The sequence below is a fragment of the Oryctolagus cuniculus genome, chromosome 1 (assembly GCF_964237555.1).
Source record: "Oryctolagus cuniculus chromosome 1, mOryCun1.1, whole genome shotgun sequence".
NCBI classification, from domain to species: Eukaryota; Metazoa; Chordata; class Mammalia; order Lagomorpha; family Leporidae; genus Oryctolagus; species Oryctolagus cuniculus.
The window spans coordinates 160,191,920-160,217,966 of NC_091432.1; the positions used below are offsets into that span (position 1 = coordinate 160,191,920).

Below are 26,047 nucleotides of genomic sequence, written 5' to 3' on the forward strand. Positions count from 1 at the left end.
ACACAGAAATAAACACCACATGCTGGTGAGGATGTGAGGAAAATGCACCCTAATCCACTGTTGTTGGGAATGAAAACTGGTAAAGCTACTATGGAAGACAGTATGGAGATATCTCAGAAACCTGAATATGGACCTACAACCATTTGACCCAGCCACCCCACTCCTGGGAATTTATCCATGGAAAATGAAAGAGTTATCTGTACTCCCATGTTTATTGTAGCTCAATTCATAATAGCTAAGATATATAATCAACCCAAATGTCTGTCAACTGAAGACTAGATAAAGAAATTATGGGATATGTACAACATGGAATATTGCACAGTAGTTAAAAAAAAATGGAATCCTATCGTTTGCTACAAAATGGATGAAACTGGAAAACATCATACTTAGTGAAGTAAGCCAGTCCCAAATGGACAAATATCACATGTTCTCCCTGACCTGTGATAACTAATGGAGTACTTAAAAGGTAATCTATAAAGTGAAATTGACACTTGGAGATGCAATGACTTTGAACAAACCTTGTCTCCACTGTTGAGGAATAGGGTTTTTTTTTTTTCATACTATTTGCTGAACTCTACTTAGTATAGAGTTAATAATATGTGTACAAAGTTAACTGAAAATAAATCTTAGTAAAAAATAAGAATGGGAATAGGAAACGGAGGAGGAAGAAGGGTGGGAGGACAGGTATGGTGTCCAATTTCTAAATGCTGCACTAGAGCAATGTTTAGTTCTCAGATCTCTTCCTCATCTATTATTTACTCTGTTAGCGATTTCATCTAAAACACTAACAACTCTCCAAAAGCATTAAATTCAGCCCACACTTCTCGGAAGAGGACACTGCCTAAGTACTTCTCCAGGGGGCACACCTGAAATTAAGTGGGTGGCAGCAGTTCTATGTCTGCCTATGCAGGCTAGGTGAGGGCACACCCTCCCATTACACACACACACTCTTGGTACCTGATGTTTTCCCGAACTTGTGAACTTGTGATAGCATTCGAACGGGCCTGCCTTTAAAGATATACACCACTGTTCTGTTCTCTGTCATGGATCCCTAGACCGGATTCCTTTAGCTTATTCCCACTATAAAGCTGATGTACAACTTTGCCTACAGTACTTGCTTGCATGCTTAGATTTTTGGACCCTAAGATAAAAGGTGCTAGTCAGTGGTTATCCGGCAGCGCTTTTTCTAAGAAAGGCTCCCATGTCCTGTCTCTTCTTTGTTGGTTCAAGACACTTCTCCCTAGATGCCAGGTTTTATATCTAATTGTCCATTAAACATATCTACCTGGAGCAGGTGTTGTGGCACCATGAGGTAAGCCACTGCTTGCAACGGCAGTATCCAACAACAGAGTGCTGGTTTGAGTCCTGGTTGCTCCATTTCTGATCCAGCTCCCAACTAACATGCTCGAGAAAGCAACAGTTGGTTCAAGTCTTTGGGCCCTTGGCATCCATGTGGGAGACCAGAATGGAATTCCTGGCTCCTGGCTTCACCTAGCCAACTCCTATCTATTGTAGGTATCTGGGAAGTCAATAAGACAGAAAATCTCTCTCATTCTGCCTTTCAAATAAACAAATAAAATAACGTTTTCAAGAAAACTTTTTTTTTGGCCAGGCAGAGTTAGACAGTGAGAGAGAGAGTTATAGACAGTGAGAGAGAGACAGAGAGAAAGGTCTTCCTTCCATTGGTTCACTTCCCCAATGGCCGCTAATGCCGGCGCTACGCCAATCCGAAGCCAGGAGCCGGGTACTTCCTCCCAGTCTCCCATGCGCTTACAGGGACCCAAGCCCTTGGGCCATCCTCCACTGCCCTCCCAGGCCACAGCAGAGAGCTGGACTGGAAGAGGAACAACCGGGACTAGTATCCGGTGCCCCAACCGGGACTAGAAGCTGGGATGCCAACGCCACAGGTGGAGGATTAGCCAGGTGAGCCACGGCGCGGGCCTCAAGAAAACTTCTACCTCAAAGTCTAGTAGGCACTTCCAACTTCACTGGGTTTAATTTCAGGAAAGTACTTCTTTTGTTTTTTTCAACATTTCAAAAGTGAGATGCACATTTCAAACTATCTGTGCTACCACTGGTAAGATTTTACAACTTCTGATCTTACTCCTAAAACCTTCTATAGAATTTTCTCCCTCAGTAACTACAAACTCTACCTATCAGCATGCCAGATACCTTGGAATCCTTCTCGGCGCCTCTTTCCTCCTCACACATCCTATGTCTCATTCATGACAAATCCTAAACTATTATTTGCTCCCTCACTGTCTATTTTCCACACAGTAATCCAAGTGTTCTGATCAATATTTAAATTATATATTTCTATTCCTCTGCTCAAAACCTGGTGTCTTCACATCCTACTCAAAATTAATGGCACATCCTTACACTGGCCACAAGGCCCTGAGGTAGCTTTAACTATTCTTTCACCTTCAGTGTGATCCAGTCACACTGGGTACTGCTTCAGAGCCTCGGCATTTGTAGACCCCTCTACCTGCAGTGTTCTTCCCCAACATAAGCTGGGCTCATTACCTTTCCTCCTTCCGCTCTTTGTACAAGCACTCTTAGTGAGAACTTTCCTGAACACACTGTTTAAAAATGCAGAACTCCACCCTGGCACTCTATCCTCCTTTCTTGCTTTATATTTCTACCTAAAATTAACTGCCATGTATGTTCTGCTTACTTATCTGTCCCTTTCACTTTAATAAATGCCTTAGGGCATAGTAAAATATCCCAAAGTGCAAGTACTCAAAAAAAGTTTGAAAAATGACCACATAGATTATTCTACTCGACCTATCTAATGAATTTATGAGCAGTTAATGCATTCACCCAACAGCAACATAATTTCAACAACTAATGACTGGTTTATGCTTGGTACTCTCAAGGTCATGTGGACTCTAATAGAACAAGTGATCATAATGTAACCATGTGGAATCTGTGAAAAGGAAACTTCCCCTTGTGCTAGATTTGCTAAGAGGAATCTACTTAATGGCCACTGCTTAGATTACTAGTGCCAGCAGCTATACTATGTCAAGAAGCTTAACTATTTAGCTAACTTAAAAAAACAAATGAATTTTGGTATTTGGGAATAAAAAATGAGGGATACATAAGACCTACAGCCATTTATACTGCACTTTTGAAACTTAAAGGCTACTACACACTCCATATTTTATCAATATACCTAGCTTAGTATATTTGTTTTGGTTTCAACACCTGAGAAACCATTGTACAAAAGTATCTTAGGCAATCACTTTTAAAATATTGAGATGTATTAAGTAGAACAAACAAAAAAAATACTAAGAGGGATAACATATTAAGCTGCTCATCAACAGTCAGGGTGAGAGCTGATCAAGTCACCATTTCTCATAGTGTTCATTTCACTTTAACAGGTTTCCTTTTTGGTGCTCATTTAGTTGTCACCTATCAGGGAGAACAAGTGGTATTTGTCCCTTTGGGATTGGCTTATTTCACTCAACATAATGTTTTCCAAATTCCTAACAGGGATCACTTTTCAGTTAAAATTTAAACACCTAAGAATAATTGTGTGTTAATTACAGAGTCCAACCAATGGTACTAGAACAAAAAAAAATACTAAAATGGATAAAGTATTACATTGTACATCAACCGTCAGGACAAGAGCTGATCAAGTCACTGTTTCTCACAGTGTCCATTTCACTTCAACAAGTTTCCCCTTTGGTGCTCATTTAGTTGTCCCAATCAGGGAGAACATATGATATTTGGCCCTTTGGGACTGGTTTAATTCACTCAGCAGGATGTTTTCCAAATTCCTCCATCTTGTTGCAAATGACTGGGTTTCGTTGTTTTTGACTGCTGTATAGTATTCTATAGAGTACATGTCCCATAATTTCTTTATCCAGTCTACTGTTGATGGGCATTTGGGTTGGTTCCAGGTCTTAGCTATTGTGAACCTGTTAAAGTGAAATGAACACTATGAGAAACGGTGACTTGATCAGCTCTCACCCTGACTGTTGATGAGCAGCTTAATATGTTATCCCTCTTAGTATTTTTTTTGTTTGTTCTACTTAATACTGTGGGGAGCAGCCCGGACTGGACTGAGTTACTGGAATTAAGACTTATTCTATGCATCTGCTCTTCCACAATATGGCGCTGGGAGAGAAGTAAACAGCTTCCGCACAGCTGCCTCCAGTTCAACCAATAAACTGTAGGACTTGCTACTGATTGGAGGAGAGCAGCGTACTCGGCGTGTGGGCAGCCGAGTTAGGATTGGCGGAGGAGGACTATAAAGGAGGAGAGAGACGGCATGCACGGGGAACATCTAAGGGGAACATCTAGCTGAAGGAACACCTGTGCAGCCCCCGAGAAAGCCGGCCGGCGGTGTGCCGCTCCCCTGCGGAAGTGGGGAATGTGGCCAGGGGGAACTGCCCTTCCACAGAGGTGGAAGGGATAGTAGCCAACCCGGGAAGAACCAGCAGCAAACCCGGGGAGGGCCGAGCAGACGAAAGAACAGCGCAGGGTCTTGTGTCGTTCCTCCACGAAGAGGGGGAGCGACATAATGGTGCCGTGACTCGGATATGAAGCCTAGGCAGGGCTTAGTGTCGTTCCTCCACGAAGACGGGGAGCGACATAATGGTGCTGTGACTCGGATAGGAAACCCAGGACGGATAGGAAACTTAGGAGGGAAGAAACGGGAAGAACTGGGAAAATATCGGAGAGAGAGACTAGCAAACAGCCTAGGGAAATTACCAGAGAGAGAGACTAGCAAACAGCCTAGGGAAAAGCCGGACGAAAAAGGTGCCGGAAGAAGCTATTGAAAGCCTAGGCATAGACTCAGATACGGACTACGGACTACGGGGGGAAGCTGGGAGAAATCTCTAAGGTCGAAAGTGAAAGCTAGAACAAACAGACTCGGACGCAGACTGTGGGGAGAGGCCAGGAGAAATGAGGGAGGAATATTGTTGGAGGAAAGCTTGGGGAAACATACCGGGTAGAGAAAAATGTTAGGGAAATTGAAGCCGCGGGGGGCAGGCCAAGGCGGAAACGAAAGCCACTTTGGGATTCTCAAGTTAGCCCGGGAATAGGGGGCGAAAAGTTGAAACCAGAAGCTGAAACGTAAGCCAGATTGGGATCCGTCTGATTAGCCCGGGGAGCAAAGGACGGGAAGCCAAACCGTGGGGCGGAGACGTAAGCTGGGTTGAATTCGCCAGGCTAGCCCGGGGAACTTGGATTGAATGTTAGTGGTGGAGACGCAAGCTACGCTGTGTGACTCGCGGAAGCCGCCGCGTGCAGAGAGAGCACGGGGTGTGAATAGATAGGGAACGCGGGGCTAGCGCGAGGCCGTGGTTCAGACGCAAAAGGGCTGGTGAGAGACTGCGGAGTGTGCGCGCAAAGCCGAGCCGCGCAGATGAGAGGCGCGGGCTGAAGCGGCTCAGAGCCGGCGAGGCGCCGAGAAGCAGCCTCGGGGCGGAGCCTGCCGGCAGGGCGAGGCACCAGGAAGCTGCAGGGATAAGAGAAATAGAAGTTTAGAAGTAAAGTGAGAGAAATAGGAATGCTGGAAGATAGAAGTAAAATGGGAGAAATAGGAATGCTGGAAGATAGAAGTAAAATGGGAGAAATAGGAATGCCCGGAGATAGAGAAATAGAGAAATAGAAAGGCCTCCCCTCAACACAGCAATGTGAGAGCTTGGATTCGGTCTGCCTGATTAAGTGAGGCGATGAGCACCTGCGGCGGCTAGCAGCTTATGCGCCGCAGGTCACCGAAGACAGGCACGAATTAACATCAGTAAGGCCTCCCCACAATACAACAATTAGGAGGCTTGGATTCGGTCTGCCTGATTAAGGCGGTAAGCGCCAGCAGGCGGCTCGACCAAAGTATGAGCCGCAGGTCACCGAACACAGGCACGCATCAGCGCCTAAAAACCTCCTCACAACATGGAGAAGAGAGGACCCGGATTCGGTTTGCCTGATTGATAGGACTTGTAAGAACCTGTGGCAACTCTAGCAAGTAGAGCAGAGTGTGTGCCGCGGGACACCGAAGACAGGCGCGTATCAACGCCAAAAAATAAAAAGAAAGGGGGATCTGTGGGGAGCAGCCCGGACTGGATTGAGTTACTGGAATTAAGACTTATTCTATGCATCTGCTCTTCCACAATATGGCGCTGGGAGAGAAGTAAACAGCTTCCGCACAGCTGCCTCCAGTTCAACCAATAAACTGTAGGACTTGCTACTGATTGGAGGAGAGCAGCGTACTCGGCGTGTGGGCAGCCGAGTTAGGATTGGCGGAGGAGGACTATAAAGGAGGAGAGAGACGGCATGCACGGGGAACATCTAAGGGGAACATCTAGCTGAAGGAACACCTGTGCAGCCCCCGAGAAAGCCGGCCGGCGGTGTGCCGCTCCCCTGCGGAAGTGGGGAATGTGGCCAGGGGGAACTGCCCTTCCACGGAGGTGGAAGGGATAGTAGCCAACCCGGGAAGAACCAGCAGCAAACCCGGGGAGGGCCGAGCAGACGAAAGAACAGCGCAGGGTCTTGTGTCGTTCCTCCACGAAGAGGGGGAGCGACAAATACTTTTGGTTGAATACTGTAATCAATACACAATTCTTCTTAAGTGCTGAAACTTAACTGAAAAGTGTTTGCTATTAAATATGAGTGGGAATAAGAGAGGGAAGAGATGTGCAATTCGGGACATGCTCAAGCTGACTTACCTCAAACAGTAGAGTTAGAAACATACCAGGGGATTCGAATTCAATCCCATCGAGGTGGCATGTACCAATGCCATCTCACTAGTCCCAGTGATCAATTTCTGTTCACAATTGATCGTAATGATAGGACTAAGAACCAAAGGGATCACATAAACAAGAATAGTGTCTGCAAATAATAGCTGATAGAATCAAAAAGGGAGAGAATGATCCAACATGGGAAGTCAGATACACAGCAGACCCATAGAATGGCAAATGTCCTAACAGCACTCTGGCCTCAGAATCAGCCCTTAAGGCATGCGGATCTGGCTGAAATGCCCATGAGAGTATTTCAGGCATGGAAAGCCAAGACACTCTGGGGGAAAAAAAACCTAAATGAAAAATCTCTGCGAGTGAGATCCCAGTGGAAAGAATGGGTCATCAAAGAAGGAGGTACCTTTCTCTGAAGGGAGGAGAGAACTTCCACTTTGACCATAGCCTTGTCTAAAAATGATCAGAGTCAGTGAACTCAGGGGGCTTCCATAGCCTTGGCAGCTCATGACAAGAGCCTAGGGTGATTACTGATGCCATAAACAAGAGTGTCAATTTGTTAAGTCAACAACAGAAGTCACTGTGCACTTACTCCTCATGTAGGATCTTTGTCCTTAGTGTGCTGTACATTGAGATTTAATGCTATAACTAGTACTCAAACAGTATTTTTCACTTTATGTTTCTGTGTGGGAGCAAACTGTTGAAATCTTTACTTAATGTATGCTAAACTGATCTTCTGTATATAAAGAGAATTGAAAATGAATCTTGATGTGAATGGAAGGGGAGAGGGAGTGGGAAAGGGGAGGGTTGTGGGTTGGAGGGAAGTTATGGGGGGGAAGCCATTGTAATTGAGATGTAATTCACACATCATAGAACCCAACATTTTATATTGTACATTTCAACATGGTCTTTTTATTCTGATAAAATCCACATAATATAAAATATAACCAGTTTATACGTTTTCAGATATACACATCAACACCAGTTTTTAGTATATTCATATGGTTGTAGAAACATCAGCACTATCTGATCTGGAATATTTTCATCACCCTCCAAAAAGAAACCTGTATCTGTTAAGCAGTCAGCCCCATTTCCTCCTTCCCTCATACCCTAGCATTCATTAATTTATTCTGTCCCTATGGATTTGCCTATCTGGATACTTAATTGTGTCTGTTTTTTTTTTTCACTAAGTGTAACGTTCTCAAAGTTCATCTACATTATAAAATGTGTCAGGACTTCACTCATTTTATGCTCCTTAATAGGTCATTGTATACCACATTTTGTTTAGCCATTAAGAGTTGTTGGAGGGGTCCAGTGCTGTGGTGTAATGGGTAAAGCTGCCACCTCCAGTGCCAGCATCCCATATGGGCACCGGGTTCTAGTCCTGGCTACTCCTCTTACCATCCAGCTCTCTGCTATAGCCTGGGAAAGCAGTAGAAGACGGCCCAAGTCTTTGGGCTCCTGCACCCTTGTGAGAGACCCAGAAAAAGCTCCTGGCTCCTGGCTTCAGATCAGCTCAACTCCGGCCATTGTAGCCGCTTGAGGAATGAACCAGTGGATTAAGACCTCTCTCTCTCTCTCTCTCTCTCTGCCTCTGCCTCTGCCTTTCAAATAAATAAATACATCTTTCAAAAAAAAAAAGTTGATGGAGGTCAGAATGGTGTTGTAATATAGTGAGTTAAGCCACTAAATGCAGAAACAGCATTCCATATATGGGCAATGGTTCCAGTCCTGGCTGCTCCACTTCTAATCCAGCTCCCTGCTAATGCACCTAGGAAAGCAGTGGAGATCGGCCCAAGTGCTTGGGCCCCTGCACCCACGTGGGAGACCTGGCAGAAGGTCCTGGCTCCTGGCTTTTGCCTGACCCAACTCCAGCAGTTTAAGCCATTTGGGGAGTGAACCAGCAGATGGAAGACTTCTCACTCTTGTCTCCCCCCTTCTCTGTAACTCTACCTTCTAAATAAATAAAATAAACCTTTAAAAAACACAGTAGATGGAAATTGGGTAATTTATAATTTTTCACTATTACAATTAGGGAAAGATAAGGTTATACAAATTAATAAATATTCTCTAGAATAGATATTGGACAAGTAACTGAATAAAAAAGTATGTATATTCTAAACACTGACAGATACTGCCAAACAAAAATGCACTAATGACACTACTCCAAAGACTACATAACAACATCTATTTCCTTTATACTATCATGTTACCAAATTTAATTTTCAGACTTTTCTGTAAGCTGACAGAAAAATTCTCATTAACTTCATTTTCTTGAAAATTAATAAAGGGCAGAGCCTCTATCTGTATTTATTGTTCATTTACTGTTGTGTTAACTTTCTTTGCTCATTTTCCTATTAGTTAATTTTTTTAAAAAAATCCATTTATTTATTTGAAAGAGTCAGAGAGGAGAACCACAGGCAAAGAGAGAGAGAGGGACAGGGACTGACAGAGAGAAGAAAGAGACAGAGACAGATCCTCCACTTGCTGGTTCACTCCCCAAAAGGTTCCAATGGCCAGGGCCATGCCAGGCCAAAGCCAGGAGTCAGGCTCTTCTAGTTCTATGTGAGTGCAAGGTCCCAAGCACCCGGGCCATCCTCTGTTGTCTTCTCAGGTGTGTTATGAGAGATGGATTGAAGTGGAGCAGCCATTACTTGAACCAGCACACATAAGGGATGCCAACACTGTAGGCAGAGGTTTAACTTTCTATGCCACAGTGCCGGCCCCATTAGGGTAATTATAATAGGGTAATTATAATTAGCTAATTTATTATTTGTACTGATTGGCATAAAACATTAATAGCTTAGTAATTTTAAGACTTGTACAAGGTTACTTTTAAATGCTCATGGAAGCCGCATTAAAAGATAAAGTTATACTGAAGTTATACTGGTACCAAAATTTTTTTAGCCCACGCATAGTTTTTCTACAATACTTTCTTAGAATTCTTTGAAGTATAGCCTTATAAAGGCTTTTTGTGCTAAAACTGTTTTCTTCCATATGTCAATTTTTTTAACAAGGGTATCATCATATTTAGCTGGATTTTTATGAAACCTAAATGTCCTACCTTACTTTTTATGGTTATTGAGACTCGTATTCTGATAAGAAAGTTTTTTTAAGGTCCAAAGACCTTAAAAATACTCTACATTTTTCCTATTATTTCCTGGCCTTTGCATTTAGATTTTATTATATGTAGGGTGTCAAATAAAGCTATAAATTTATCTTTTAAGAATCAATAGCGAATTGCTTCAAGTTGTGATATTACTGTATAATAATAAAAAAAAAAAACATCTATTTAGTATCTGTCCCCAGTTACTGGCACAGAACTGCTAAGCCCCTGGAACCTCCTGGCTGACAAAAGTGTACTTTGTTCTAATAAGGTAACTCCCATTAGGTTCCGACAAGAAGCTGGGAACTTTGAGCTCCACATCCCTGCCCTCCAGAAGGGGAGGAGGGCTACTAACTGATTTAAGCATCAATCATGCCCATATGAAGAAGTCTTCATGAAAACCCCTCAACTACAGAGTTCTCTGGATTGGTAAACACTTCTATGTGTTGTGAGGGTGGTGCACCCCAACTCCATGGGAAAAGAAGCTCCCACACTCATGATTTTTCCAGACCTCACCTTGTATCTATCTTCACTTGGCTGTTCATCCGCACCTTTTATCATAAATGGGTAAATTAGGACCTGCACTGTCACGCAAAGGGTTAAGCCACCACCTACAATGCCAGTATCCCACATGGGTACAGGTTCCTGTTCTGGCTGCGCTACTTCTAATCCAGCTCCCTGCGAAAGTACCTGGGAAAGCAGCAGCTGTTCTAAGCACTTGAGCCTCTGCCACCCACGTAGGAGACCCAGAAGAAGCTCTTGGCTTCAGCGGGCCCAGCCCTGGCCTTTGCAGCCATTTGGGGAAGAAATCAGTGGAAGGAAGACTTCTCTCCCTCTCTGTATAACTCTGTATTTCAAATAAATAAATTTTAAAAATAAATAAGTGGGTAAATCTAAATAAAGCCTTTTCCTTGAGTTCTGTAAGCCAGTCTAATAATGAATGAAACCTGAGGGGAGAGTCCTGGGAATCCCAATTTGTAGCTGACTGGTCAGCTGCACAGGTCACAATCCAGGACTTGGAAACAGCATCTGACGTGGGGAACAGTCTTGTGGGAATGAGCCCTTAGTCCATGAACTCTGATAAACTCTGGTTAGGGTTACAAATGATCTGCACTGAAGAGTGTGGTAGGAAAAAAGCCCACACCTCTGGTGTCATGTTTTGTGTTGTGGTAAATGTGAGAGTTCCAAAAACAATTTGGCTTTTCCTGTCTCTGTAATATCCTACACATAATTAACAGCTACCTCTACAATAAAATTCCCGTCTCTGTATCTGTTCCTAGTTTCTCCATCACACTCCTCTAATCTTCTATACCAGTACCACACTGCTGTAACTGACGTGTTACACTGTACTTTAACATCTGGTACAAAAAAGCCTGATGTACAGCTTTGCTTTTTCAAAATTTTCTTGGGTTTTCTGACAAATCTACTCAAGATGAATGCTGCAATCAACTTGTAAACTTACCTGTCAAGACTCTCATTGGAATTTTATCAAATACATTCAGTAATATGAAAAGGAAGGACCTACTAAGAATGGTATTAATTTTACATCTCTAGGAACATGACACATGCTTTTCCTCAGATGCACAGGTTTCAAATGTTTTTGCACCAAAATAAATTCATCTTTAATTTCACTTTCACGAACTTTTTGAAGTACTCTTGAATTCAGTTACTAGTCTTGTCATTTTCAGTAATATTTTAATATTTTTCAACAAGTTATTTTTACTTCCATGTGTCTATTTTTCATCTCTACACAAATTTTAAAATTTCAAGCAACTTTTAAGTAGAAGTAATTTCCCCAAAGCCTATAAAATGGTAAGGGCTATCATATAACCTTTTTCACGTCAAAAACTCCACAGCTTTCTATCAGTTCTCCAAAAAAGAACAACTCTTGTCTAAAATTCATGTACAATGTGAATATTCATGTACAGAAGACTAGGTGTATACACCAAGAATGGTCAACTGGTTCCATCAAAAATGGCATCTGTGATCCATCAGAAACCACTCCCAAGAGTGGTCAACTGAAACTATCCAACCTCTAGGGAAAGGGGCACCATGAAGAATTATTAGTACATAAAGGAGGAATGAGAAATGACAACCTAAGTATTCAGCTATCAATACTAGTTACTTCTAGAAGTACACTTATGGCAAGGCTTCCATTTTCATCTAAATTGTTTATACTTTAATAGGTAAGTATATATTACTTTCAAAATCAGCAAAAACCATGTATTTTAAATTTGTGAAAACTATTATAAACTTAACAAATACTTTCACAATAGTATGTTTCTATTTCATTACTTCAATAAAAATAATGTCCTTGATAATTTTTCCAAAATAAAATTCTTAACAATTTAAAATTTTAAAGATGCATGAAAAAGAAAAAATTCCTTGTCTGGATAAAGTATACATTAAATATTACTTCTTATAATATTTATGTCATAATGCTATATTTTTATTTATTTATTTATTTTTTTTTTGACAGGCAGAGTGGACAGTGAGAGAGAGAGAGAGACAGAGAGAAAGGTCTTCCTTTGCCGTTGGTTCACCCTCCAATGGCCGCCGCGGCCGGCGCACTGCGGCCGGCGCACCGCGCTGATCCGATGGCAGGAGCCAGGAGCCAGGTGCTTTTCCTGGTCTCCCATGGGGTGCAGGGCCCAAGCACCTGGGCCATCCTCCACTGCACTCCCTGGCCACAGCAGAGGGCTGGCCTGGAAGAGGGGCAACCGGGACAGAATCCGGCGCCCCGACCGGGACTAGAACCCGGTGTGCCGGCGCCGCTAGGCGGAGGATTAGCCTAGTGAGCCGCGGCGCCGGCCGTCATAATGCTATATTAATATTCATTTCTAAAGTCAACAAAAAAGCATAAATATAAACCAACAAACTGTACAAGAAGTTGTTTAGCATTTTCAACACTCACAATTCAATTTCAACCATGCCTCTGGAACATCCTCTCTTCACAAAAAACCCAACCTGAGACATAAAGAAACAAAAAAGTGAGCAGTGTGAGGACATTCCCACATTAAAAAACAGAATTTCAGCACTCATTATTTGAAAAATCCAGATTTTATTTTCCCCAGTAACTATTTTATGCTCATTCCTATCACTTCCTGAAACTATCTTTCTCAAGTATGGGTCTCTCCCTTTATTCCCTTCCATAGACAAAAATACTATTAGTTAAAATATATTAAACTCCTACGTGTCAGGTAATCTATATATTATAAAGCCAAGCCAACAGGTGGCAGAAAAAATATGTGAGTCCAGGTAACCTGGTTCCAGAGTCAGTGTACTTAGCCAATATATGAAACACACTCTGAAAAGAAAAAGAACCTGTGGGAAAATACTCATAGGTCCCATAACTTAGCCACTCAGCACTGTGCCAAACCTTCTCACAAAGGCTTCTACAAAGCTGCACAGATTAAACATTGACAGTTATTCTAATGTTATCCATCATGGTAGCAACTGAGGTAAAATTCCCATCAAGTATTTTTTAAAAAGGAAAAATAACAATTTACACAATAAAATACACTTATTTGAGTTAGTCTTGTATGACTATGATCCTAAGCAGGAAAACAGACTCTGGGTCTAAAAAATAAAAAAATCAGATTGGATCTTAAATCAGGTTATAATTCAGCAATAAATGGTAAAAATGTAGAAAATTTATCTTGCAAATAATATTTCAACAGCAGTGATGACAGTGGTAACAATCACAAGAGCAAACACTTATCAAGCATTGCTACACACTGCTGTACTAAGCACAATGCATAAATACTTTTACTTAATACTCACAAGCAAGTATATTTTATAACCATTTTATAGATGATGAAACTGAGACCCAGAAAATGAAAAAGAAACCCTGTTTCTGCAACCAGAAAGTATAACTTAATGCTTTAACATCAACTGTTTGGGTCCAAATCTCAACTTTGCCATACAGAAGTTGTCTGACCATGGCCAGGTAACTTCTTTGTTTCCTCAAAGATGGGAAAAACAACAGCATCACTGTAGGCTTGCTATCTGCTCACTAACTTGTAACAATCAAAATACTAGATACCGTGGCCGGCGCTGTGGCACAGCAGGTTAAGGCCCTGGCCTGAAGCGCTGGCATTCCATATGGGCGCCGGTTCTAGTCCCAGCTGCTCCTCTTCCGATCCAGCTCTCTGCTGTGGCCTGGGAAAGCAGTAGGAGATGGCCAAGTCCTTGGGCCCCTGCACCCACGTGGGAGACCTGGAAGAAGCTCCTGGCTCCTGGCTTCAGGTCTGCGCAGCTCTGGCTGTTGCAGCCATCTGGGGAGTGAATCAGTGGATGGAAGACCTCTCTCTCAGTCTCTACCTCTCTCTATTAACTCTTTCAAATAAATAAAAATAAATCTTTTAAATAAATAAATAGATTTGACACCAAGGAGAAAAACCCAGAAAGCATTTCTTTTAAGTATTCACATAGATGATGCAGAACATGCTTGCAATGAGTTTTTATATTAGCATTTAAACAAAAATACAACATTGAAATATTCTGAGAACGTGATTATCCCTTAAATACTACACCTGTGGATACCCAAAGGGTTGCAATCTGCTGTCTAGGAAACAGGGCATTCCACAGCCTCCCTTAACAATGCTACCACTTCAGGATCAGAAGAGACGTGTTTTCTTCAAAACAATAAACATGAGAAGGTAGGCAAAAACTGTTATAGCCTAACTCATCCAACTGTATAGCTTTGGAGTAAAATCTAACCATGACACAGAGATGGGGATTTAACTAATGAGCTGACAATTTAAAAATTACACATTAATATTCCTAAAAATCAGAGTTGATCCTTGGACATTATTTACTCTCTTATCTCTAAAATGAAGAAAACGAGGTTCAGACAACTAAGATCACAAGGCTAATTACTCAGAGAAAAGCATCTTTTCTACTTCCTCCAACCTCCTATGTAACAAGGCAAAAAAAGTTTATTCATAATCTTAAGGAACATAAGCTTCAATTTGTAACCCTACGTTAAATTTTATGTCTAGCTAAGACATTCTAGAATATCATTTTCATAATATATTAATATTTGCTTTTCATTTCAAGCCATAACCTATCATTTTGCTTATTATACAGAATATACCAATCTTTTTTTTTTTTTTAATTTATTTGACAGGTAGAGTTAGACAGTGAGAGAGAGAGAAAGGTCTTCCTTCCGTTGGTTCACTGCCCAAATGGCCGCTACGGCTGGCGCTGCGCCATCTGAAGCCGGGAGCCAGGTACTTCTTCCTGGTCTCCCACACGGGTGCAGGGGCCCAAGCACCTGGGCCATCCTCCACTGCCTTCCCAGGCCACAGCAAAGAGCTGGACTGGAAGAGGAGCAACCAGAACTAGAACCCGGCGCCCATATGGGATGCCGGCGCTGCAGGCAGAGGATTAACCAAGTGAGCCACGGTGCCAGCCCTGAATATACCAATCTTTCATTATGTCTTCTCTACCTTCTCCCAGTTTGCAGCTCATGTTTTTCTTTATGGTGTCTTCTCTCTTGGTTCTATCAGAGTTAAATTTAACCAATACTTTGCTTTTTAGTCTATATTTTTATTTAAGCAATTTTTCCTAAGCCCAAAAGTCATAAAGATGGTCTCATTTATTACCAGTATCTCCTGAAAACTTTTTTGGTCAATCACACTTAGACCTTCAGTTAACGTGGCACTAGTTTTTGTTCTAATGTGAGGATGACTCAATTTCATTTTTTAGTACACAGATACTTGTGTCAGTACTATCTATCCATCTTTCCCCACTGATCTCCAATGCTAGCCTGTCATAAATCAAGATTCTACCAACCATGGCTTTGTTTCTGGCTTTAGAGGAAGGCAGAGATCTCCCACCCGCTATGGCCGCAGTAAGGCCAGGCCAAAGTCAGGAGTCTGGAACTCAATCCTGTGCTCCCATGTGGCACCAGAGTTACTTGGCCATCTTCCACAGCTTTCCCAGGCACATTAGTAGGGGGCTGGATAAGAAGTGGAGCAGCCAAGACTCAAACCAGCACTCATATGGGATGTCACGTGGTGGCATTATTGTTAGAACTAATCCATAACTACCCTTGTTTGGTATTCACTTTAAGAGATTTAACAGCTGCATTATTTATTTATTTATTTAACAGATAGAGTTAGACAGTGTGAGAGAGAGACAGAGAGAAAGGTCTTCCTTCTGTTGGTTCACCCCCCAAATGGCCGCAACAGCTGGAGCTACACCAATCTGAAGCCAAGAGCCAGGTACTTCTTCCTGGTCTCCAACGTGGTGCAGGTACCCAACCAAGCACTTGGGCCATCCTCCACTGCACTCCCGGGCCACAGCAAAGAGCTGGACTGGAAGAAGAGCAACCGGGACTAGAACCCGGCACCCATATAGGATGCTGGCGCCGCTGGAGAAGGATTAACCAAGTGAGCCATGACACAGACCCCTGCATTAATTAATTTATTTAAATTTATTTGATTTTTCTACTTACCAAATCTTGATCATTTATACAGCTATAGAAACCTATCTATACATCAACTTTACAAATTAAACTTCACTAGCATAAACTTGTTCATAATATTTTCTCCTAAATCTTTTTTTTAAAGATTTATTTATTTTATTTGAAAGGCAATTAGAGAGAGAGGAAGAGACAGAGAGAGAGATCTTCCATCCAGTGCTTCACTCCCCAAATGGCTACAACAGCTGGAGCTAGGCCAAACAAAGCCAGGAGCCAGGAGCTTTTTCCGGGTCTCTCACATGGGTAGCTCTGCTTCTCCAAATAATAAATCTTTAAAAAAAAAAAAGTGAAGCAGCCGGGACTTGAACTAGAGCCCAGATGGGATGCCAGTACTACAGGTAGTGGCTTAACCTGCTGCACCACAGTGCCAGCCGCAACCATCTTTATCTCTAAAAATATTGTTTGCTGGGGCTGGTGCTGTGGCACAGCGGGTTAAAGCCCTGGCCTGAAGAGCCAGCATCCCATGTGGGCGCTGGTTCTAGTCCCAGCTGCTCCTCTTCCGATCCAGCTCTCTGCTGTGGCCTGGGCCCCTGCATCCACATGGGAGACCTGGAAGAAGCGCCTGGCTCCTGGCTTCAGATCAGCGCAGCTGCAGCCACTGCGGCCATCTGGGGAGTGAACCAGCAGATAGAAGACCTCTCTGTCTCTACCTCTCACTGTAACTCTGTCTTTCAAATGAATAAAAATAAATCTTTAAAAAATATTTTTTTGCTTTAAAGTCTATTTTGTCTGGCATTAATTCAGCAACACTGAATTTCATATTTACCCAACAGGTATTATTCACCTTTTTACTCTGAACTTTTCTGTATTGCTTTATTTTAGATATGCTTATTGTAAACAAAGTAAGACTGAACTTTATCCATTCTAATACTTTATCATTTAATGAGTTTAGGTCACTTCTAACATTAACTTACAATTATGTTTACACATCTATCATCTTACTTTGTGATTCTTAATTATCTCATTTTCTAGACTGTATTTTTTAATGCTCATTTTTTATTTATTTTCTTCTATATGAAAGATAGAGCAACAAAGATAGAGACAGAGAGTTCTTCTGTGTGCTAATTCAGACCCCCAAATATCCACAACAGCCAGGGCTGGGGCAGGCCAAAGCAAGGAGCTGGGAACTCCATCGGGGCCTCCCACTTGAAGTCTGGGGACCAGGCACTTGAGCCATTATCCACTGCTTCTCAGGATGCATTAGCAGGAACCTGGATCAGAAGTACCATAGCTGTGAGTTCAATCAGGCATTCTACTATGAGATGCAGATGTCCTTAGGTGGCAGGTATACCACAACACCAGCTCTTGTATTTGTTTCTTTAAAAAAAAAAAAAAGATTTATATATTTACTTGAAAGGCAGTGTTAGAGAAGCAGAGGCAGAGAAAGAGAGGCCTTCCATCCACTGGTTCACTCTCCAAATGGCCGCAATGGCCAGAGCTGTGCTGATCCGAAGCCAGGAGCCAGGAGCTTCCCACGGGTCTCCCACGTGGGTGCAGGAGCCCAAGCACTTGGGCCACCTTCTGCTGCTTTCCCAGGCCACAGCAGAGAGCTGGATCACAAGTGAAGCAGCCAGGACTCAAACCGGCACCCAAAAAGGAGGCCAGCACTGCAGACGTTGGCCCCATGTGTTTGCTCTAATACTATACCTGTCCATTAACTTTCTTCAAGTAATATATTTTTAATTTCATTATGTTCTATTAGATTCTTTTCCAAATTGATCTTTTTGTCATGTATTCCTCTGTTATATTTGCAATCTTCTTTTATTTCCTTAAGCGAATGACAAATACTTAGTTTACTATCTGTTCCTACGAGCTTTGCAGAGCTCATCATGCAGTCTGTTTTTGCTTGATGTTATTTTAGGTAATTCATTTTTCACATGTTTTATGACTTCTTAGGATGGACTCATGAATTTCTTGAAACTTCATGTTAGAATTCATCTGAGGACTAGGTTAAAAGTATTTTCCTTGAAGGGATAGTTATGTTTGCTTCTGCCAGGTACCTTGAAGGTATTACTAACTGAGACCACTTAAAAATTTGGATTTATGATATTTAAGCCACATAGGTAATATGAATTCTGGCCCCCAATGCATGTTAAGGCTTGTGGTTAAGAATTCTCTGGGCCGGCACCCCGGCTCAATAGGCTAATCCTCCACCTACTGGCGCCGGCACACCAGGTTCTAGTTCTGGTCGGGGGGCCAGATTCTGTCCCGGTTGCCCCTCTTCCAGGCCGGCTCTCTGCTGTGGCCCAGGAGTGCAGTGGAGGATGGCCCAAGTCCTTGGGCCCTGCACCCCATGGGAGACCAGGAAAAGCACCTGGCTCCTGCCTTCGTGGTGCACCGGCCACAGCGTGCCGACCATGGTGGCCATTGGAGGGTGAACCAACAGCAAAGGAAGACCTTTCTCTCTCTCTCTCTCTCTCTCTCACTGTCCACTCTGCCTGTTAAAAAAAAAAAAAAAAAAAAAAAAAAAAAAGAATTCTCTGGAAGACTTTTCTCCCCACTGTATTCAGAATGACCAATGAGATAATTAAGTAACCCAACTGCCCCTTTGGTGTTTTTTTCTGCTGCATATACCGCCTGCCTTCTAGATTTTATCTTATAGTACTTCCCTATCTCATCTCAGGTCCCCTACGAGTTGCAAACCATTCAAACGCAGGTTTTTAAATGTCCCTGAGAAAACAACTCAAGTCTGCTATGTCTTTAGATTCTTATTATTTTTTAAAAAGATTTATGACATTATTTCTAGCATTTCAGGTGTTACATACATGAAGAGTTCTCAAGCGATATAGTCCAAAACATTTCTAGAGATGAGACTCTCCTTTCAGCTTCTCTTATCTGCTAAATTCATTCCTTACATTCAAACACTAGAACTTCACTATACTCATAAAACTGAGAAAAATAAACTTGTTTGTTAGTAAAAGGACTGAACAGTTTTAGATTTTCTTTAAAAGTTCTTCAGTTAACTCACCTTATCTGCCCGTCCCATGAAAGCAGGTTTGCCTGCTAATCCAAGGCAAATGGCACACACAATACTCGACTTTCCTGTTCCATTAGCTCCAATAATCATATTTAAGTGGGGTCCAGGAGATACTTCGCAGACATCATATGTTCTGAATTATAAAGAAATGAAATTATTAAGCAGAGATAAGAATATGTTCTTTATAAAAGCACTCTTTCTCACTTTACATCATCATCTACAAGTTTCCCAAATTCCTTTAAAATCCAGCTCACCTTACAAATTCAACATTATCTACAGGTTGCTTACAACTTATAGTTAGAAAGTCACTGGAAGAAATGAGAAAGTGATAATGCATATCTAAAATGCAAACATCAGAGAGAAAATAAGATGCCTTTTTCAAAATCAAGTCTGTTGAAAAAAGCGAGTTTGATGTGATTTATTTTTATTATCACAATTCATGAGACAATATCAAAGTGATCACTACACAAATAAAATAATTTTCAAACAAATTTTCATACAACCAGTTATGTTATGTTATCTTATGTATGTTATCTTAAATCTGTAAATTTTTTTCATTTGTACTTCTCCTGAATTAAAATGCTTAGTGGCTACTTACCATATTTTAATATGTAAAACAATTCAATCAAATTACTCTTATTCCAATGAAGGTATATATCAACAGAATGCTTTTATTTTGTTATTAAGTAAAAACAAAGAAAAACACTGATTTCATGCTGCCAGAAGAGTCACCAAAGAATCTACCTCTGGTTTACAGTGAAACCAATTTTATTCTTATGAGAGAAAAAGATGTATTGTCACCCAGCTTAAAAATGTTCTGCAATGTTCCCTCAGAACATCGAGCTGATGTTGTCTAGCACTCCACCTGCATTCTTATTAGCTGCAAAGGACAGTTCGACAGAACGTGAAGCAAGCTGACTTGGGGCTGAATACCCTGAACCGGAACCCAAAAATAACGCAACGTGCCTGCAGCATTTCTTTTTTTTTTTAATTAATTAATTTATTTGAAAGTCAGAGTTACAGAGAGAAAAGGAAAGGCAGAGACAGAGAGAGGTCTTCCATCTGCTGGTTAACTCCCCGGATGACCCCAATGGCCAGAGCTACGCTGGTCCAAAGCCAGGAGCAAGGTGTTTCTTCCAGGTCTCCCACACGGGTGCAGGGGCCCAAAGACTTGGGCCATCTTCCACTGCTTTCCCAGGCCACAGCAGAGAGCTGGATCAGAAGTAGAGCAGCCAGATGCAAACCAGCACCCGCCAGATGCAAACCAGCACCCATATGGCATGTAAGCACTGCAGGCTGGGGCTTTACCCGCTACACCACAGCGCCAGCCCCGCCTGCAGCATTTCAGTTAGTGCTCAGGTAGCTATCGACTAACTCCCCAAGAACATTTGTTCAGCCTGTTATCAGCTGCTAACCATATAAATTGAACCAACCACACTTCAACTTTAATGCTTCAAAAAATTAATGATTCCAAAATGCCAGATAATACTAAATAAACAGAGGTAAGTAATTAACATAAGGAAAAAGTAGCTTCTACAAGTTTTCCAGTCTCACTCCTAAACACAGCATCTATTCACTTTGTCTTTTCAGATACTTTGTTCTCTTAGCAGCTCAGTCTTAAAAGAATCCTTCATTATGCTTAACACATTCAAAACTAAATCCACCATCTTTTCCATCCCATCCAAAACTTCTATGGCTTCTTGGTGAAGAGAATCAATCACTAACACCATCACTCAAATCAGAAACCCAGGCATTACTTTTGCATCATCCTGATTCTTCCATCTCCTTGCCTCAACCCAGACCAATGCCCCATCACCCAATCAATGACACCACCTCATCATACTAACTCAGTTCGTACACATGCAAATCTATCACTTGTTAAATAAAGAAAAGTTGGGAAAGGAACCCTTGGTAATTTTGCCCTCGTTGCATCTTTTTCTATTTGTTATCTCCTTTCCCTATTCTCGCTCAGATTTCTACATCCTACCAACAATGTACCTCTGTTTTCTGGTCTACTTATTTTTTCTTCAAGCCTTTGCATGCACTGTTTCTTCAGATGAGAAATCTTTTTTTATCCTCAATTTCATTTCACTTGGCTCACTCACAGGAACCTTTCCCTAACTCTACTCTGAATTCTCTGACTACTCTTCCTACTGTCTTGCTAATTCTCTAAGCCTACCCCTCCTCTACTTTACTCCTCAAACTCAGGGTCGCCCAATCAGTAAAAGCAAACAAAATATCCCGAGCTCTGAACTTTTCTTTCTCCTCCTTACAGTCAACTTTTCCTTCCTCACACCTCATTCATTCTTCCACAGCCTTCCAAGTCTTCTGCTTCGCTTTTTTTTTTTAATTTATTTGACAGATAGACAGTGAGAGAGAGAGAGAGAGAAAAGTCTTCTTTCTATTGGTTCACCCCCCAAATGGCCGCTACGGCCGGAGCTACGCCGATCTGAAGCTAGGAGCCAGGTGCTTCCTCCTGGTCTCCCATGTGGGTGCAGGGGCCCAAGCACTTGGGCCATCCTCCACTGCCCTCACGGGCCACAGCAGAGAGCTGGACTGGAAGAGGAGCAACCGGGACTAGAACCCGGTGCTCATATGGGATGCCGGCGCCGCAGGCGGAGGATTAACCAAGTGAGCCACGGTGCCGGCCCCTGCTTCGCTGCTTTATCAAATGGTCAAAAACTGCCTAACAGCTAAATGCAATGGGCTCTTTTCAGCCCTGCTATCTGCCTTCAACACTTTTCTCTTGGCTTCTCTGATGATAGTATCCCAGGGTTCTCCTCCCTAGACAGGTCCTTCCCAGTCTGTGAGTTCCTCCTTTGCTCATCCTTAAATGTAGGCATCCCCTGAGGACTCCAAAAGTGGGACTTCTTATCTCTCCAACTTGTATTTCCTTTAGGGCAAACTCAAACCATTTCTGTGGGGTCAACAATCACCCTACAAACGCATGACTGCCAAACCACTCACCTATTCACATTCTTCTCTGAGCTCCAGACCCTTCTAATTCTGCCGGTGGAAAAACTCTCTTAGTAGTCCCACAGGAAACTTCAAGTTATACGATCTAAAAGGTATTTGTTACTCTTTTCCCAAAACTAGTCCCTCTTTTGAATAGTACCTTACCAGTCAGCAAAGCAGAGACTCAAGGAAAACACTGCACTTCTCCCTAAACCAGAGCCTGTCAAATCTCTCACCTGTCAGCTCCTATAGCGTTCAAACTCTCATCATCTCTCCCCTTCATACTGTCAAAGACGTCTTGTCTCTGAACTTGCATCCTTTCTAAATCATCCTCCACACTGCTTCCAGATGATCATAAATCACCTGCCATTCCCTGTTACAAACACACCCTGGCTGCCTACACGAAGCAGATGGAATTCCTTAGCACAACATACAGACAGACTCTCAAGGCTTGTCTGTCCCCACATTCAATAACATCTTATGTTCCAGCCACACTAAAATACCTGACACTTCCTAAACAAATCAAACTCTTGGGGCTGGAACTGTGGTGTAGTGGGTAAAGCACTGCCTGCAATGCCAGCAGCCCATATGGGCGCCAGTTCGCGTCCTGGCTGCTCCACTTCCAATCCAGCTCTCTGCTATGGCCTGGGGAAGCAGTGGAAGCTAGTCCAAGTCCTTGGGCCCCTGCACCCACGTGGGAGACCCTGAAGAAGCTCCTGGCCCCCGGCTTCGGATCAGCGCAGCTCCGGCCATTGCAGCCATCTGGGGAGTGAACCAGCAGATGGAAGATCGATCTCTCTCTCTCTAACTCTGCCTTTCAAATAAATAAATAAACCCTTAAAATAAATAAATAAACCGAACTCTTTCAGGCAGTTCCTTCTGTCTGCAATGCTCTTCCCTTACAACTTCCATTCCTTGTTTACAAGGCTCTTTACAGCAGCTACAGATGAAATTAACCCCTGCATCCTTTGCGCTCCCGAAGTATCCTGACAGCAATTTAATTATCTATGTTTCCTGATGTAGATTAAAACAGCTGCTTTTCAGCTATATAAACCTGGGCAGATTTCACCTCTCTGAGCTCATCTCAACGCTACGAAGAAAAAAAAGAAGAGTACTGTCAATGAAACATCTAGCTCCCTACCTGGCGCAAGATACAGAGGTGGGGGAAAGACATTACTGTAACCATTCTGCTACCTACGAGCGAGCTTAAAAACACAACAGACCTGGAACAAATGACCTGTAATGCGCCAGACGCACATAATTTTGTTACAACTCTTACTAAAGCCTAAATGGCAACTAGCAGTCTGAAGGGAGAGGATTGCAAAGAAGAAAGAAAGCTGGCTTCGCAGGGGTCACCGATCCGCAGGCAGGTCCCACCACGGAAACACAGGTCTAGCTGTTCTGTCCACGCTAACCCCCATGCGCACCAACCATCTTGTCTTCTCCCCGTCCACCTGACAAATGCCGACTTTCGGAGTCGGCCACAGCATCACTGCCGCCCCGATTTAACTCTGGTTTCCTTGGACTTCCCAAGGCCCATACTTCTGTGGGTTACGGACCCTGTCCCGTGCAGTCCGCGTCTCCCAGGCCCTGGTCTGTCCCCTTGCCTGCCCTCCAAAAAAAAAAAACAAACAAGAAAAAAAAAAAAAACGTTGGCGGAACGAATAAAACACAAACATAAACACGGTACACAAGAGCCACGGCCTACGCAGAATAATCCTGGGGGAATCCCGCACGCCCTCGCCGCCGGACCCGCAGGCCCGAGACGCAGCCATACACCCGCCCCCGCAGGCAGCTGGCGCCCCCCGGGCCACTCACAGGAAGTTCTCCATGGAGATGCGGACGATAGAGCCTTCCACGAAAGGCCCGGCCGACTGCAGGAGCGATGGCTGCGGGGCAGAATTCTTCCTCTTGCTCGGCACCTCCGACGAAGGATCTCTCGGCAGAGCTCGCTTGGAAGCCAGGGGGGTTGAGGTCGGCGTCTTCCTGCTCGAAGTCGCCATCCTGGCTTCTTCCGCGCCCCGCAGCGGCTTCCGTTCCCAGCGACGCGCAGCCCCCGGGGCCGCGGCGCCAGGCTCCCGCGCGAACTGCCCGGCGCGCGACCCCGTCCGCGCGGCCGCACGGCGCATGCGTAGTTCCGGCCGGCGGCGTCCGCGGCCCCGCCCCGCCCCGCGCCTTCCCGCCCTGTCCGGCTGCGCGGGGCCTGAGGGTCAGAGGGTCGCAGATCGCTGGCGGGCGTTCGTGGTGCGTTTTTCTTGTTTCTGTCTGCTGGACTTCAGGAAAAGCCGTCAGTTCCATTTACTGTTTTGAAGGCCACTGAGGCGCTTCCTGGGCCTCAGTGATGTGTTGCGGTGGCCCAGACGGGTGCGGGTGGTACGTGGGGCGCCCCGGGGCAGCCGAGGGGGCGACTTCCGGCCCGGCGAGCTCGGTCCAAAAAGAAGGAAAAAGAAACCTTCCCGCGGGGTTGTGTGCCTGTCTCCGTCAGGGCCTCGTCCTACGCCTCCTGCTGCTTCAAACTCGTGACGACGGCTCTGTGCGCATTGCCTGACCACCCTCTCACTGCCTAATTAAAAAAAAAATTTTTTTTTAAAGAGGAGCTGGTGTGGCATAGAGGATGCGCGGCCGCTTGCTATTCCCTGCTGCTCGGCTTCCGATCCAGCTCCCTGCGAGTGGCCGGGGAGAGCAGCGGAAGGTGGCTCAAGTGCTTGGGCCAAGGTGAAGCGCCTGGCTCAGGCCTGGCTATTGCGGCCCCTTGGGGAGGGAACCAGCAGGTGGAAGATATCTCCATCTCTCCCTCTCTGGCTCGCTGTCTTTCAGATAAATAAATCTTTAAATAAATAAGATAAATTTAAATAAGTAAATATTAAAAGAAAGTTGCTAATTGTCATAGCTGTGATATGACTGTCGAAGCTAGCTCTTTATACAGTAAGTGAGGCCTTTTTAGTGGCCGTCACTCACATGCCAGCATCTGACTAGCTGGGAGGCTGTGGACCTCTCTAAAACTTGCTGGTTATAGGCTCTCATTCCCACAGTTTCCACTGGTAGCCAGAAATTTCTTTATAAAATGAAATTTATGTCGTTATAATTTTAGGAAGTTTGAAAATAAGCACAAAGCAGAACTCAACAACCATTCGTGTATTTTTCTACAATCGACAGGTGTTCAGCCTAACTGTTAAGATACCCACACCCGGCATGGAAATAACTGGAATCTTACCTGGCTCTGACTCCAGCTTCCTGCCAATGCAGACAGTAGGAGGACACAGTGATATCTTTGGTAACTGTGTTCCTGCCACTCAGGCAAGATTGCATTCCTGAATCCATACTTGCCTTCTCAGAGCAGTCACTTGAGTGAACCACATATCGGAACTCTCTTCTCTGAGCTTCTGAAAAAATTAACACTGTTAATCATCAGATGTTTCTTCCAGCATTTATTCTATTATCTGCTTTTAAAAAAATTACACATGAAACATATGGCTATAATCTCTTTTTTAAAATTAGAACAATAGGAGCTGGCGTTGTGGTGTAGCGGATAAAGCCACTGTCTGCTATGTGGGCATTCCATATGGATGCCGTTTCTTGTTCTGGCTGCTCTACTTTCTATCCAGCTCCCTGATAATGGCCTGGGAAAAGCAGGCTTGGGCCTCTGTCATCCATGTGGGAGACCAGGAAGAAGCTGTGGCTCCTGGCTTTGGCCTGGCCTGACCCACCCCTTCACCATTGCAGCCGTCTGGGGAGTGAACCAATGGATGGGTGATCTCTGTCTCTCCGTCTTTCTCTCTCTGTAACTCTTTCAGTTAAATAAATAAATCTTTAGAAAGAAA

General features: G+C 43.5%; 1 protein-coding gene across 4 annotated transcripts in view; it reads right to left on the reverse strand.

The window, feature by feature from the left end:
* Positions 1-24,341, reverse strand: part of SMC5 (structural maintenance of chromosomes 5) — a 113,952-nt gene extending 89,611 nt beyond the window's left edge. For all 4 annotated transcript variants that reach the window (XM_017341738.3, XM_008256276.4, XM_070050947.1 and 1 more), the window contains exons 1-3: positions 24,045-24,341; positions 19,263-19,404; positions 12,719-12,771 (exon numbers count right to left, since the gene is read on the reverse strand). In XM_017341738.3, the coding sequence (XP_017197227.1) occupies positions 12,719-12,771; positions 19,263-19,404; positions 24,045-24,229 (380 nt within the window). In that variant the 5' untranslated portion in view covers positions 24,230-24,341. The remainder of the gene's footprint in view (positions 1-12,718; positions 12,772-19,262; positions 19,405-24,044) is intronic.
* Between the last annotated feature and the right edge of the window lie 1,706 nt (positions 24,342-26,047).